Source organism: Apis florea, unplaced genomic scaffold (genome assembly GCF_048593485.1).
Source record: "Apis florea isolate Af1SG1 unplaced genomic scaffold, ASM4859348v1 contig_3170_pilon, whole genome shotgun sequence".
NCBI classification, from domain to species: Eukaryota; Metazoa; Arthropoda; class Insecta; order Hymenoptera; family Apidae; genus Apis; species Apis florea.
The window spans coordinates 4,920,411-4,934,837 of NW_028256714.1; the positions used below are offsets into that span (position 1 = coordinate 4,920,411).

At 30.4% G+C, this 14,427-nt stretch overlaps 1 protein-coding gene across 15 annotated transcripts in view; it reads right to left on the reverse strand.

Moving 5' to 3' along the window:
• Positions 1–1,398: 1,398 nt before the first annotated feature.
• The window catches only part of LOC100869706 (sallimus), a 124,737-nt gene continuing 111,708 nt past the window's right edge, over positions 1,399–14,427 (reverse strand). For 12 of the 15 annotated variants that reach the window (XM_086910095.1, XM_086910091.1, XM_086910086.1 and 9 more), the window contains 24 exons: positions 14,063–14,110; positions 13,845–13,958; positions 13,599–13,751; positions 13,094–13,457; positions 12,388–12,703; positions 11,816–12,104; positions 11,378–11,446; positions 11,136–11,268; positions 10,505–10,941; positions 10,096–10,365; positions 9,429–9,807; positions 8,793–8,947; positions 8,395–8,685; positions 8,109–8,250; positions 7,675–7,944; positions 6,799–7,241; positions 6,290–6,589; positions 5,953–6,107; positions 5,718–5,868; positions 5,098–5,175; positions 4,904–5,008; positions 3,802–3,999; positions 3,328–3,633; positions 1,399–3,127 (listed from right to left, as the gene is read on the reverse strand). In XM_086910095.1, coding sequence (XP_086766221.1) covers positions 2,925–3,127; positions 3,328–3,633; positions 3,802–3,999; positions 4,904–5,008; positions 5,098–5,175; positions 5,718–5,868; positions 5,953–6,107; positions 6,290–6,589; positions 6,799–7,241; positions 7,675–7,944; positions 8,109–8,250; positions 8,395–8,685; positions 8,793–8,947; positions 9,429–9,807; positions 10,096–10,365; positions 10,505–10,941; positions 11,136–11,268; positions 11,378–11,446; positions 11,816–12,104; positions 12,388–12,703; positions 13,094–13,457; positions 13,599–13,751; positions 13,845–13,958; positions 14,063–14,110 — 5,369 coding nt within the window. In that variant the 3' untranslated portion in view covers positions 1,399–2,924. The remainder of the gene's footprint in view (positions 3,128–3,327; positions 3,634–3,801; positions 4,000–4,903; positions 5,009–5,097; positions 5,176–5,717; positions 5,869–5,952; positions 6,108–6,289; positions 6,590–6,798; positions 7,242–7,674; positions 7,945–8,108; positions 8,251–8,394; positions 8,686–8,792; positions 8,948–9,428; positions 9,808–10,095; positions 10,366–10,504; positions 10,942–11,135; positions 11,269–11,377; positions 11,447–11,815; positions 12,105–12,387; positions 12,704–13,093; positions 13,458–13,598; positions 13,752–13,844; positions 13,959–14,062; positions 14,111–14,427) is intronic. The other 3 variants (XM_086910082.1, XM_086910084.1, XM_086910085.1) reach the window with 3 other exon arrangements.

Consider the following 14,427-nt stretch of genomic DNA (forward strand, 5'->3'; position numbering starts at 1 on the left):
TGCATATATAAAATAATTTTATGCAATCGGAAAAATTAAAAATAAATAATATTCAAATAATACGTTTAATGCAAAAAACTAATTTACGATATAATTAAAGTGTTTTTATTTATTAAAAATTATATGTTTCGTATATATTTTAATATCTTAATAATAATATGTAAAATGTTGTTGTAACAATACGTCTGTTATAATATAACAGTGTATTTCGAAAAGCTAAAAATCTGAATTCACGTTTCTTGATTTTAGAAATCAAAATATAGATTATATCATGAACATAAAAAATCTTATAAATATGTAAAAATTCTTAATTCATATCATAATTAATACTTATGTATCAAGTAATAGATATTGATTATTTTTTCAAAATGAGAAGATAGCAAATTAGAAAATCATCTTAATCATGTTTCATTCATTATTTTTTTATATAAAAATTTACTGATTTTCGAATAATAATTATTATTTATAAGAATTTTGAATAAAATTAATAAATTTGAATGAATGAACACGTTTATAAAAATCATTATATTGGTATTCATTAAATTAAAATTAATAATTACAAAAGAATATAAATATTTTATATTTTATCCATGGTCATTCGATGCAAGTTAGATAAGAATAGTGAAAGATAGAAGATAATGAAAAAAGTGAAACAAAAATATATAGTAAAATTTTAGCAATTAGCGCCATCTCTAAAGTTTTGCAAATTTATCAAATGTAGACAAGGATGCAAATAATAAAATAGAGATAAAGATAAAGTAAAGAATTAACTTTCAGCGCCATCTCTTGAGTATTTTATTTGTTTTATTTACGGCACTCCAGAGATGGCGCTAATTCCTTAATTTTTATCCTATCTTTATCTTTTACTTATTATTTGCTCTCTTTATTTAATCCTTAGCGCATAATTAGCCGTGTATTCAAAAATTCAAACGAACATTTGAATATGAAATACTTAAATACACTTTTTGATATTTAATTTTAATTTCTAGTTATAAATAAAATGATTTAATGAAATTAATAAATAATTAAATAAAATTAGAAAAGTAAAAATTAATATAATTTAGAATAAGATTGAGAAAAATCTATTTAAAAGATGCATTCGTAATTATTATAGATTTGTTTGAATTTTTCTGAGATAATTTTTTCATCAAAAATTATATTAGATTATATTAGATTTTTAACATTTGTAATGTAACTTAAAAAATGTTTTATTTCTTATAATCAATACGAGTATTTTATTGTTCTGATATCAGAATTGATTCCTTCCATCAGAACATTTTTATCTTTTTATTAATACAGATATTTACTTACACACAGATTTGTATAAAACAACTTATATATATGAAACAAGGAGAGGAAAAGGATACAATAATCAACAAAAAAAAAGAACATCAAAAATATCGTTTGCAATAATTTAATTCGCAAAAAAAAAAAGATTTCTTACAATATAACGCGAAGTATGCGACACGCAGTTGGTGAACGTTGTTGTTGTTCTTGCACCTATATTTTATTACGTCTCGCGACACCAACCACGCGTGGCATTCCCTCGTTTTCTCTAGTCTCTTCAAATAACCAGTCGTACGAGCATCAGCAACGATGCCGATCACATTAACGAACGATTTTAATTAATTAATTAATAACGATAATGGTAACAATTAAATATAATATTATACATTTACGAATAAATACTAAAAGTAATCCTCGCAAACTCGGGTAGGAGTAAACGAACGTTTCTTTCCGTTCGTATTCATAATATAAATAGAAAAGGTGGTGGATAGGACTAACGAAAGGGATAATAGAGGATTGGTGGAAAGAGGGTTGTTCAACTAATCCTCTAAATCGCTTCTTTACACAAGATACTCGATCGATTCCGATCGTTTATCACATTCACCGACGAATCGAGTCTCGGGGGAGGAAATTTTCTTCGTCGAATGATTGATAATAGAAAGCTTCTCGTTTACCGAAAGGATAATAATATCTCGAGGAAATCAGGGTGTTCCTTTTTTAAATACAACGTATTTAAATACAATTCGATGCGACTGAAAATTCGTCCGTTCGATTGAAAGATAAAATTTGAATATTTTTACCATTTTTAATAATTCAAAAAAAAAAAAAAAAAGAAAAGAAACGTTATACCGAATCTTCACGAGATCGATTGATATTATTTATCATAAACTTAATTTAAAATTAATTAATTTCAAATAATGATACATTCAATGAAATTTAAATTAATTAATTAAAAATGCTTACTTAAATATCATGAAGATTACCGATAAAGTTTCTTAATTTTTTTTTTTTCACAAATTATCTTTCCTTTTTTCTTTTTCTTCGACTTACGAATTTTCAGTTACACGTTCATTACTAAATCATGGCGATTATTTCGTGAACCGGAAGAAATGTAATTCTTCCGTTTGTGCTTGATTCCAAGTATGCATGAGGAAGTCTTGGTCCGTTAAAAGATGAGAAAGAAAATAATAATAATAATAATATCATTACTCTACGTTGACTAGATTCTACACCCATCCTGTATCGATCCTTAAAATAGATCTAGTCTCTATACGTGATTCTAAAAGAGGAACGATGTAATGTCATTAATCTTTCGTATATTATACATATAACGATGTTCACGTGAGAGATCAAACGTCGAAAATATTTACAATAAAAAGTTTCGTGAAAGAGGAAAATAATTTTCAATTTTTATAGAAATACGATTTTCTCAAATTTCGTTGAAGAAAAAAAAAATAGAAGAGAAGAAGAACGAAATATCAATCGAAGTATAACACGTTAAATTAATAAAAAAAATCTATCTTCATTATTGTTTCGTTTCCTTTGTCTCGCTAACGCGTTAAATTATTATGGTCCTCGATAAGACGAAGAAAGAATGTGAATCTCGTTCTTCACGCCGTTAAATCGTAAAGAAATGCTTATTCGAAAAGTTTCTTAGCGTAATGCCAAATGCGGAAGAAGTACTCGTCTTGTCTAAGAAGTCTTGCTCTCGCGTACGAATGGATGTCGGCGTCCATATTGTGCTCGCGTAGCCAAGAACTCGTGTTCTCTGTGCTGAAGCTGACCGATGCGGTTTCACCCTTTTCGGTCATTTCTGCGATTGGCTCCACTACGGCTAATTCTAGAAAATTAAATGAGAATACAACGTTGAAACATTTGCAGAAATTTTTATGCATTTTTTATTTTTGAAATTTGTGAAATTTGAAAATGGAAATACTTTTCAAAAATAATTTAAAGTTTCTGTTTCCAAAAATGTTTTCAAATATTTTCCAGATTTTATTAAAAATGTAGATTCTTAAAATAAAAATATTGGAAGCTCACCGGAAACTGGTATGATTTTGACAGGTTCATCAGACTCTAGAGGATCACTGTGGCCGACTTCGTTTTTGGCAAAGATCCTGATCAGGTACATGTGATTCTCTTGAAGATCCCTGATGTTCAATTTCTGTGTATCTGCGTTCACCCTGCCTACTTCCATCCACATAGTCTTCTTTGCATCCCTGATGGCAATTTTGTAACTTTCCAATGGCGCACCGCCATCTGATTCCGGTCTTCCCCACGAAATAACGACTGTGTTTGCTGCGATCTGCCTTATTTCCAATGGTGCAGTTGGTGGTGATGGAACATCTGAATATGGGAATGATCGATTAAAATTTATACGCGATTTTGAAAAGCAATTTTGAAAAAAACGAAATAAAAATTTTAATTCAAATTAAAAAATTCAAAAGAAAATTTTATTAAATGGTTTAAATTTAAATTTAAATATTATTCAAAAAGGGTAACGAATATATTTACTGGCATGTGTCATCAAGGTAACTGGTTCTGAGTTTGTAGGTAAACTGAGTCCCATGTTGTTCTCAGCGAAGACTCTGAAGATAAATTCGCTCTCTTTCAAATTCTCTATACAATATTGAAGCGTGGTAGCGTCCAAGGTGACAACTTTCGTCCATCTTGCTCCTTTTCCAATCAATGGCCTCTTTTCGACTATGTATCCTATTGAAGCAAGTGAACATTATATTATTTTTTTCGTAATTCTATACGTATAATTTTAATATTATTTAATATCATTGATTGTATGTATATTTATTAGTTGATGTTTTTCAAGAAGTATTAATTCTTAGTAAGAATGAATCACGGCATCGTAAGTATATAATTCTGTGGCTATTAAATGAAAGATAAGTAACATTTATACGATCGTTTCGAATTTTTATAAGTATCTTAAAAGTAATCGATATCGATACATTAGCAATTGACGTTTGCTATTTTGAAGATACTGGTATTATGTTTTCGCTCTATCCTCGTTTCTCACACTTGATATCAGTAAACATAATACGTGTGGACTCGAGATTCGATTCTTTTCGATCTCTATATTTTTCTTGTCTTTCTTATTAATTTAACGAAATTAATAAATTAATAATTTTTCGGCATACTAATTTCTTTTATAGAAAATATCGAGCTGAATCAAATAACACGTATAAAAATATATGATTCTATTTTAAAAGATGGGGCTTAAAATCTCCGAAATCTTCTATAATTGTAGAAAAATTATTATTGCCATATTATAGCCCTCCTCATATTAAACAACTTTTGTTACTAAAGTTTTTTCACATATCCAAAAACAATGGAGTAGTTTAAGCTTTAAATATTATTTGATCACTCTCTATATTTTCTAAATATTAAAAAATTCAATTAGTTTGGATAGAGAACGATGATACAATTTAATATTACGATATTAAATAATATACCAATTTTAAATCCTTATTCTTTCGATATATAATAGCGAATCTTCAAATAAATACTTGAAGAGAATTATTTAAAAATTACGGAAGAGATTTGTAGCGTTTCTATTTTGTTATTTATATTATACATATTTTATGTATATATTTTTTTTAATTACCTGTGAGTTCTGTTCCTCCATTGCTGGCTGGTGGAGACCAACTGAGCGTTACGCTCTTGCTGGTAACATTTATCACTTGCACATGTTGTGGACTCGATGGTGGTGCTACAAATCAAACGTTATTTATTAAATAGAACGAACGTTTATTGTTTAATAACAATAAGCAATAAGAGTATGTTTTGTGAATAACTTACTTTTGCTGATAATTATTTTCGTCGGCGGAAATATACCAAGCAGAGCGTACATAGTGCTTTCAGTCATTTTTGTTATTTCTAAGCGATAGCGAAATTAATAAATAAGCAGTAATAAGCAGTTGAAATGCTGGATGATTTATATTTGAAATTGTTAGAAATGCTAATTAAAACATTTATAATAGGTATAGAGTACTACTAAGCTTTGCAAAATTATTATATTATTTTTATATTATGCGTTATAACCCCTCGAGTGATTACGATTATTCGTATTGTTATGCTATAGCTAAAATAAGAATATTTTTAAATTATAAAAATTATTACATTATTTATTTTATTCAATGTATATATTAGAGCAATGTATGTATCAAATAAAAAAAAATAGAATATGATAAGAAATAAATAACAGTATAATATAATAATATTATATAAAATAAATATAAAAATTAAATTAATAAAATAATTCCTAACAATATGGGATACAATTTTAATAATGAATCATAACGCTCGAGAGGTTAAAATTTCAATTGCAAAATCGGACAAATTATATCATTATATATTAAGCTTAGACAATTAATATTGTAGTTTTCTGCATGATTAAATTTGATTGCTGTATGACTTACTGATTCGTCTGCCTGGTGCAATTGGTTCTTCAGCCACGTATGGAGGACCAGTGCCAACGCTGTTCTTAGCTGTTATTCTAAAGTTGTACGGCACATCTGTCTTTAGATTCGATACGCCGAAATATGTCGTTTCGTGTTTTGTGCTGCCAATCTGTAAAATATTTTAATGTAAATAAAACAATTGAATTTTGATTTCTGCGAAAATATTCGTCAAAAGCGGAGAATTTTTATCGACTTTTTGCCAAGCTTTCTTCGATTCTTCTTTAATCTCGATGATGTATTCTGTTATTGGTGTTCCACCATCGTTTTCTGGAGGCTGCCATTTTATCGTGAACGATGTTTTCGTCATTCCTGATACTTCCAGAGGTCCTCTTGGTGGTCCAGGTGGTTCTGAAAGAATATATTATTCGTAATATTTGAACAAACTTCAAACAACCCCACTGCTTATTGTTTTAAAAAATTTAATAGATATTATAAAAAGCAACGGAAAGAACGAATTAAATATAAAATATATTAAAATTTGATCCATCTATCGTATAAAATTTTACTAAAAATATAAAAATTCAATCTACCAAAGGAAGTCCTCATCTTGACTGTTTCCGATTCCAAAGGTTCAGAGGCTCCAACAGCGTTCCTTGCGATGATTCTGAACTTATACTCGGCATTCTGTTGCAATTTGTGCACGCAGAAACTTTCTACTTCTTTATCGATATCGACCACCTTCGTCCAAGTCTTGCCAGGTTCGTACTTCTCGATAGTGTACTTCTCGAGTTCGATTCCACCATCGTCTTCCGGTGGCCGCCATTCGATAGTGACACGATCTTGCCTGATTTCTTTAAAGATCACTGGTCCTTGAGGCTTGCTAGGTTTATCTAGATAAATAGTTCGAAAGAAAGAAAAATAAGAAAATCCGAATTAACAATCCATTTAAGATACAATGGATAATAACAATGCATTTCATTTCTTCTTAATCATACGATCAATAAACTGAATTGATAATCAAAATAATATCAATAGTATATATAATATATAATAATAATATTAAATAACAATAGAATAACAATATAAATAACAATAATACCTATGACTCTAAGATGTAATTCAACCGAAGAGCTGCCAGCTTCATTCACTGCCTTCACCGTGTAAGTGGCGCTATCTTCCCTGCTAAGCGAAGAAATAAAGATGGTAGATGTATTTTCCACCGTTTCAATAGACACATGTTTGTCGACTTTCTTGTTGTTCTTCAACCACGTTACTTCCGGTTTTGGGAATCCACTCGTCTGAATCTCGATCTTCCATTGGCCGTTCACAGGAAGATTTTGGCTTGCCAGTGTTTCGTCGTAAGTGATCTTAGGCGGCTCTTGCACTTTCAACTCGCACGTTGTTTCCGCTGTTCCTATGTCGTTCTTCGCTTTCACAGTGAAGCTTGCCGATGAAGTTTCCGTTGTCCTCGTGATTGTGTATTTGGACACACGATTTTCGTACGTGATATTGGTATCTTCGAAAATTTCTCCATTTCTTAACCTGATTGAAAATATTAATTTTGTTGATTATTGTTAATTTAATTTTTGATATTTATATTTTGCCATTTTAAAATTTTACTTCTTTATGAAAGAAAAATAGTTTTGACTGACTATTTCTTTATTTCAATTTCAAAGCAATAATTTCATAATGAGTAGATTGTCCGATGAATGTATAATCAGATTAATATAGACAATATAGAATGATAAATAAATGAAATAAAATTTAAAAAATATAGATACATATGTGATTTTCAAATACTGTTAATACTATTGCAGATTAAATTATAATATGCAATGTTGTTAATTCTTTAAATTTGGAGCAATGATATTATTAAATTTATTATTAATATATTTTTTGTAGTAATAGTTCAGAAGAAAAATTGGTTCGAATCAATTAAATTTAGTAAATTAAATTTTCGATTCAAAATTCGTACCAAGTAATCTCAGGCGCCGGTGTTCCACCAATGACGCAAGTTAAACTGACGGTTTCTCCAAGGCCAACGACAACACTCTTCAAAGGTTCTAAGATAATTGGTGGTTCTGCAGCTGATGGTTTTGTTATCTTAATGTATGGAGAAGTTGGCGATGTTTCGCCTGGTCCAGCTTCGTTTGCAGCTGTTACACGGAAGGTATACTCTTTGTTCGTTGTTAATTTCGTTACTTTGTGAGTTGTTTCTTTTATTGTTTCTGCAACCTTGGTCCACCTTTAAATAAAAAAATGTAATTTTTGCCGTTTACATTCATCGTTTTTGTTACCAAAAATAAAAGTTTATTAAGTAGAATTAATTCATAGGTTTATTTTATTGATATTTATAAATATTTTGTTAGTTTGGACAAATTAAAATAATTAAATAATTAGTACACTCACGTAGTTTCAGTCTTTTCTTGATACTCTAGAATGTATTCGACGATAGGAGAGTTTCCATTTGAATCTGGTTTCTTCCAGTGAAGCGTAACACTGTTCTCAGTTATTTCCAATGGTTCTGGTGCTCCAGGTGCACTTGGTACTTCTGCAAATACATATATAAAAATAGAATATAAAAAGATATATAACATAGAAGTAAAATTTCTCGATAAAGAGACAAGATTGTTTAATTTTAATTTTAAAAGAAAAAAGAAGAAGAAAACAGAAGGAAAAAACATTGGATACTCACGAACGATGACGACGTTGATTTCTATGTTAGCCTCTCCAACATTGTTCACCAGTTTCAGAGTGTAATCACCAACATCTTCTTCTTGAATCTTTCTGATAGTTAAAATCGCGGATTCTTCATCGATCGATGGCACAACACGTTTCGATTTCGTAACCACATGGCCATTTACTGTCCATTCGTCGTTTGGTTTCGGTGTCGCGCTGAATTTCACCACTATTTCGACGTCTTCACCCTTTCTCACCTTGTACTTCTTGGGTGTGTCTGGACTAATCTTTGGTGCCACTTCAATGACTAAAATTTTATAGATATGATAATATATTTCGTATATTTCGATTGATTAAATTATTTAAAAATATTAAAAGTGCCATTTGACAAATAAGAAATATTTAATCTATTACCTTCGACCCTTAATTTCGATGATGTTTTCACATTTGTTACAGCAGCTGTGTATTCTGAAATATCTTTAGTGGTACATTTCTTCACTATCAGTTTTTTCACTGTGCCTTCATCGACGATGCTATATTTCGATGACTCCTTAATTACTTCTGATTTCCTGTAATATTATTATATTTTATTTAATCTTTTTATATATGTATATATTTAATTAGTTTTATTTCAGTAAATAATATTTTGTAAATTAATAAAAAAAATAGATGACAATAAATATATCTAAATGAATCTCAAATTTATTATTTTTTTTTAATAGAATAATGTATTTCTTATCATTGATAATTCTCCACAAAATTTATATAATAAATTTTACGAAATTCATTTTTTTAAATATTTGACTAAATCAATAATTTTTATTTTATGAACAGATTAATATTCATTTATAGAAATATTCGAGATCGATCGCTAGATCGATTAACATAATATATATACAATTTTATTAGAAAAGAAGATAATAATTTTATCTTCACTTAATATAAATAAAAAAAAATTATCAGTATTTATAAAATTGATTCCATTTACGTGTTTTATCTTGTATATATTGAAATTACTTTTTTGTTTGTCATTATAATATTTCTTCTTACCTCAACCATGTAACTGGAACATCCCGCGATATTTCTATGACGAAAACGGCATCTGCATTCAACGGTACAAGAGTGACATCTGGTAATCTAGTGATAAAGTCCACGCCTGGTTCTTCCACGATCAACTTGGCAGATGATTTTTGTTGGCCAACTTCGCAGGAATAAACACCTGCGTCTTCTGGTTCCGTATCGTATATCTTCAATCTCTGCCTCTTGCCATCTATCGATAGTTGTACGTGTTCGGAAAATTGTAGTTCTTGGCCATCTTTGAACCATCGAACCAAAGCGTCTCCTTTCGTCAATTCTATCTCGAAAATTGCACGCTCGCCTCTTGCTATCGTCACATCTTGCATCTTCGTGATGATTTCCGGTGGTAATTCTAGAATAATTTGTAAAATGTTGATAATATATTATAAGAATAAATAATAATAACAAATAACGACAACTTTGGGATCAATTAATGATTTAATGATTTTGGAATAAGGAGAAAAAGTTTCGAAATTTCATTTTTTATATTAAATTTGGGATTTTAAACTTTAATTCTAAATTTTAGAAAAAATCTAAGAAGAATTTTAGTAATTTCGTTGATTAATGAACAGAGTAGCATAGACTTCGTCTTATGATTCATTAACTTTTACAATAAATTAAATAGAAAATTAATACTTACCAATAACAGTGACTTCCGCTGTACATTTCTCATCCATAAGGGTGCACGTGTATTCTCCTTCATCATGGACGGATGTGCTTCTGATTAATAATTTTCTAATGGTACCGTCTTTCACGAATTCTAATTTTTCTTTACTTGGTCCCAAGGACTCGCCATCCTTGAACCATTTCACATCCGCTGTCTGTGACGTGATCTCGACTTCCAAAATGGCGACATCACGCTCCTTTACTTCGCAGTCTTGTAACTTCTTCACGAACTCTGGTTTGGTAGCTGTACATTTAGATCATATAAATGTTATAATTTCTTTTGACAAAAATTGTTCAAACGAATTTTAATCAATTTGCATTTTTTCCATAAAACGCGTATGTGCCGATTAGAAAATATCTGTTTAATTAATTATAATTCTCACCTTTTACAGTAACTTTGCTGGATGTTGATTGATTCTTCACAGTGCACTTGTAAGTTCCCTCATCAGTAGGACTAGTTCTCTTGATCACCAACTTGTGCACTCGTCCTTCTTGAATAATTTCACGATGATCCATTCCACTGATCTCTTTGTCGTTGTGCCACCATTTTGTGGATACCGTATGCGATGTTTCGCAGATCAATTCTAAGGTCTTGTACTCGTCGACGGTCACTTCCTTCTCCAGAGTTTTCGTGAACGTTACCTTTTCCACGTCCACCGTAACTTTGGCACCGTGAGAGGCTTTTCCAACTGGATTACTAGCGATGCATTTGTAATCTCCTGCATCCACCTCTGAATCCGCGTTTTTGATCTCCAACACGATGTTCTCACCGTCATAAGTTTCAGTGATATTCGGCGATTTTTCCAGGGGTTTATTATTCCTGTTGAAAAAAATTAAATAATGCTTTTTTTTTTAACTTTATGTATTCACTTATGTACGTATTTATTTGTTATTATTTGTAAACGTTTTTCGACCATCAGATGTCATTTTGAATTATTAAGTAATTTTTTCCTTTTTCGAGTTACAAAGGATTAAAAATGTGATCTTTAAAGATAATAAAATAAGTGATAGTACCTTAACCACGTGACTTCTGGTACAGGATTTCCAGTAACCTTCGCGACCAATTTAAAGGTACCTTTTTGCGGAACAGTAAGTTCTTGGAATCGTTCCGTGAAGAGTGGCGGTTCTGGTGCTCCGCTTGGTATCTCTACAAAAATATTTATATATTTAGAATTTTGTAGAATTATTCAATAAATGTAGAATTATTAAAATATTAAGATACACTGTGAATAAATGCAAGCAGAAGCATATCCTACCCTTAGTTAAAGTGTAGTGTTCGTACGCGTGTTGTTGGAAGCTAATGGTCAGCGAAGGATTCAAGTTTACTGAAAAAACGATGTAGCGAAGCAATGAATTTTGCAGCATTAATATATTATAAGCATGATGTAATATCGTTTAAATTAAAAAAAAAAATTATTTAAGATCGAGCAAAAAATGTTAAAGGAAATTTAAATGGACTCTCTAACAGAAATATGAACCATTCACTATCTAAATTGAACAATTTCTTGATTTTTGTATCACAATATATGTCATTGGCATTTCAATTTTTTAAAAATCAAAAGAATTCATTTAATAAGATTGATCAGTTTGGATATCAGTGTGACTTGTATATTGAAAAAATTTTAATATTAGAATAAAAAGCGAATGAGTAATAAGCTTTTTATGGCAACGGGTTAACATTAACACGTTCTTACTTTCAACTGTCAATGTAGCTTTCGTTTCAACCTTGCCAAGATCGTTAATGGCTGTGACAGAATAATCTCCACTGTCAGATACTTGGGGCTGAATCAACGTTAACGTATTCACGTGGCCATCTTGTTTCGGGATCAGATCCTTCAGTGGTTTACCATTCTTGTACCAAGTCACTTTAGGAGCTGGATTTCCTACGATTTGTGTCGACAATACCACGGTTTCACCCTCTCGTACCACGTATGATTGCAATGGCTCTAGAATCTCTGGTGGTTCATGTTTACCAGTCTTCACCTGTGTGATGTTAAATTCAAGTTATATTCAACTTTAAATTCTATACCTTTCGAATATAGAATTACGAAAAAAATTATGATATATTCAAATTTAGGAAGAAAATATTATATTATGTTGTAAATTTTTGTAAATTCTGTATTTTCAAAGAAAATATATTTTTGTGTATTATATTTAAATAGAAAAAAAACTTTTAAAATATAGATATATAAAAAGATTAAAAAAGAATAAATATTCAATAATAATATTATCAAATTAATAATTATTGTATTCGAATTCAACAAACCTTCATAGGAATTTCAATGGTAGCTTCACCTTCCCTGTTTCTAGCGACGATGGTGTACTTTCCTTCTTGTTTTTTTTGCACTTTGGTAATTTTAATCACGCTGCAGTACATATGCATATCACTTTCAGTAGCAACTACGATGTTCTCTTTGGTTGTGATCTGCGTGTCCTTGTAGTACCACGTTATTTCAGGCTCCGGTACTGCTACCAATCGACATTCCAGTATCACATCTTCACCCTCGTTGACGTATTTCGCTTTTGGTTTTCGGGAGAACGTCGGTGGTATTCCTTCCAAGATATCGGCGAGCGATGATTCTCTGCAAAAATTGTAATTTAAAATGTTAATTTATTTCAATTTATATATATTTCTAAAATGAAAAATAAAGTTATTGTATAAAAATTTTAAAAAGTATCCATCAAAATAATAGATATGAGATAATTTGTAAAAGAAATTAATGTCTGAAAGAAGTTAATTTTTATTTAATTATGCATTTTATATTAAAAAGAAGATTGTAAAAATATTGTAATATTGTACATTAGATGTAAATAAGATGCATCAAAAAAATTAAATATTAAAGAAATAATGTAAAATGAAAATTATAAAATTGTATTAAAAAAAAATTTATTTTAAGAGAAAAATTAAGTTCATAAAGAAAAAAGAAATTGATGTCTGAATTAAAATAATTTCCATTTATTAAAAAAAGTACCTTGATAGACTCTTTCTGGATGGACCAGTTAGATCTGATCCATGATCAGAAAGAGGCGCTTCCACGATTAATTCCGTAGTACTGGAAGCGAAACCAGCAGCATTTTTGGCGACACAGGTGAAAGTGCCTGCATCTTCAGGGAATACTTCCCTAATGATCAGAGTCGCTACGTTATCATCATCATAATACATCTGGAAATCAGGGGACGGTTTGATGATGGCAGTTTGTCGGAACCATGTTATCTGAGGCCTTGGTAAACCTTCCACTTGGCACTCGAATTGAACCGTGTAACCATCCGGTGTATGAATTGGCTGCAATTTTTCGATGAATCTCGGTGCTGATGTTTTCTCTCCAGGCCCAGGTTCTGGAACATTGAAGATTAATTTATCATCAAATTTATTCAATTAATTAATATGTTACGCGTGTATTAAAAAAATGGAAATGTTATTTTCAAAATTGTTTTCTTCAAATATATTTCCATACGCATAAATAAAATACGACATACTTTCAAATACAGGTAATTTATCAATTTTCTCGTGTAATTTGCGTTGTAGATAATGAGTATAATGGACTTCGTTGAGAAGATATTGCGCTGGAACCCAACCTTTTTCTTCTGTCAAATGTTTTTTCACGAACCACCAATCCTGATTCGTGTGGTCTGGAAAAAATATGTACAATGAATAGTAAACGTTGACCCAGTTTTATGATATTATACCATACCATTTTAACGCGTAAAAAGATAAATGCTTACCGATAATGTAAACTCTTTCTCCTTCAACGAGGTTAATGGCTTCGTCGGTTTCTGCCACGTACGAACAAATCGAGAACATTGTGTCGCCATCGCGGACAACGTATTCGATTTCTTCTGTAACATTTCGATCGTTTTCAAATATTTATCGATATCCAAAATAAAATAAACTCGATAAACAAAAATAAAAAGTGTTTTATGCGGACGATAGAAATACATACCTCCCTCTGAAATATCTTCTTCTCTGGTGATACTAAGCGAGGCCTCTTCTGTAACGTGTCAAACGAAGTATTATAATAAAGGTAAGCAGTATTAATCATACAAATTGATATTTATTATTACAATCATCTATTGACATAACAATTAAAGTTGAAGCGGCGATATACTACACAATATTAATCATACTCGTTCTCGACGAGGTATGAGTATCGTTAGATCTATACCTATTCTCACTAGAAATTCGTTACAATGTTCTAATGCTATTCAAGTACGTTATACAAAGTACCGATATGCTTTTCATTCGCAATGGATTAAGAAGCGGGAGATTTTTAGGCTTCGTTTCGATGGCATAGGGATTTAGGGGCAA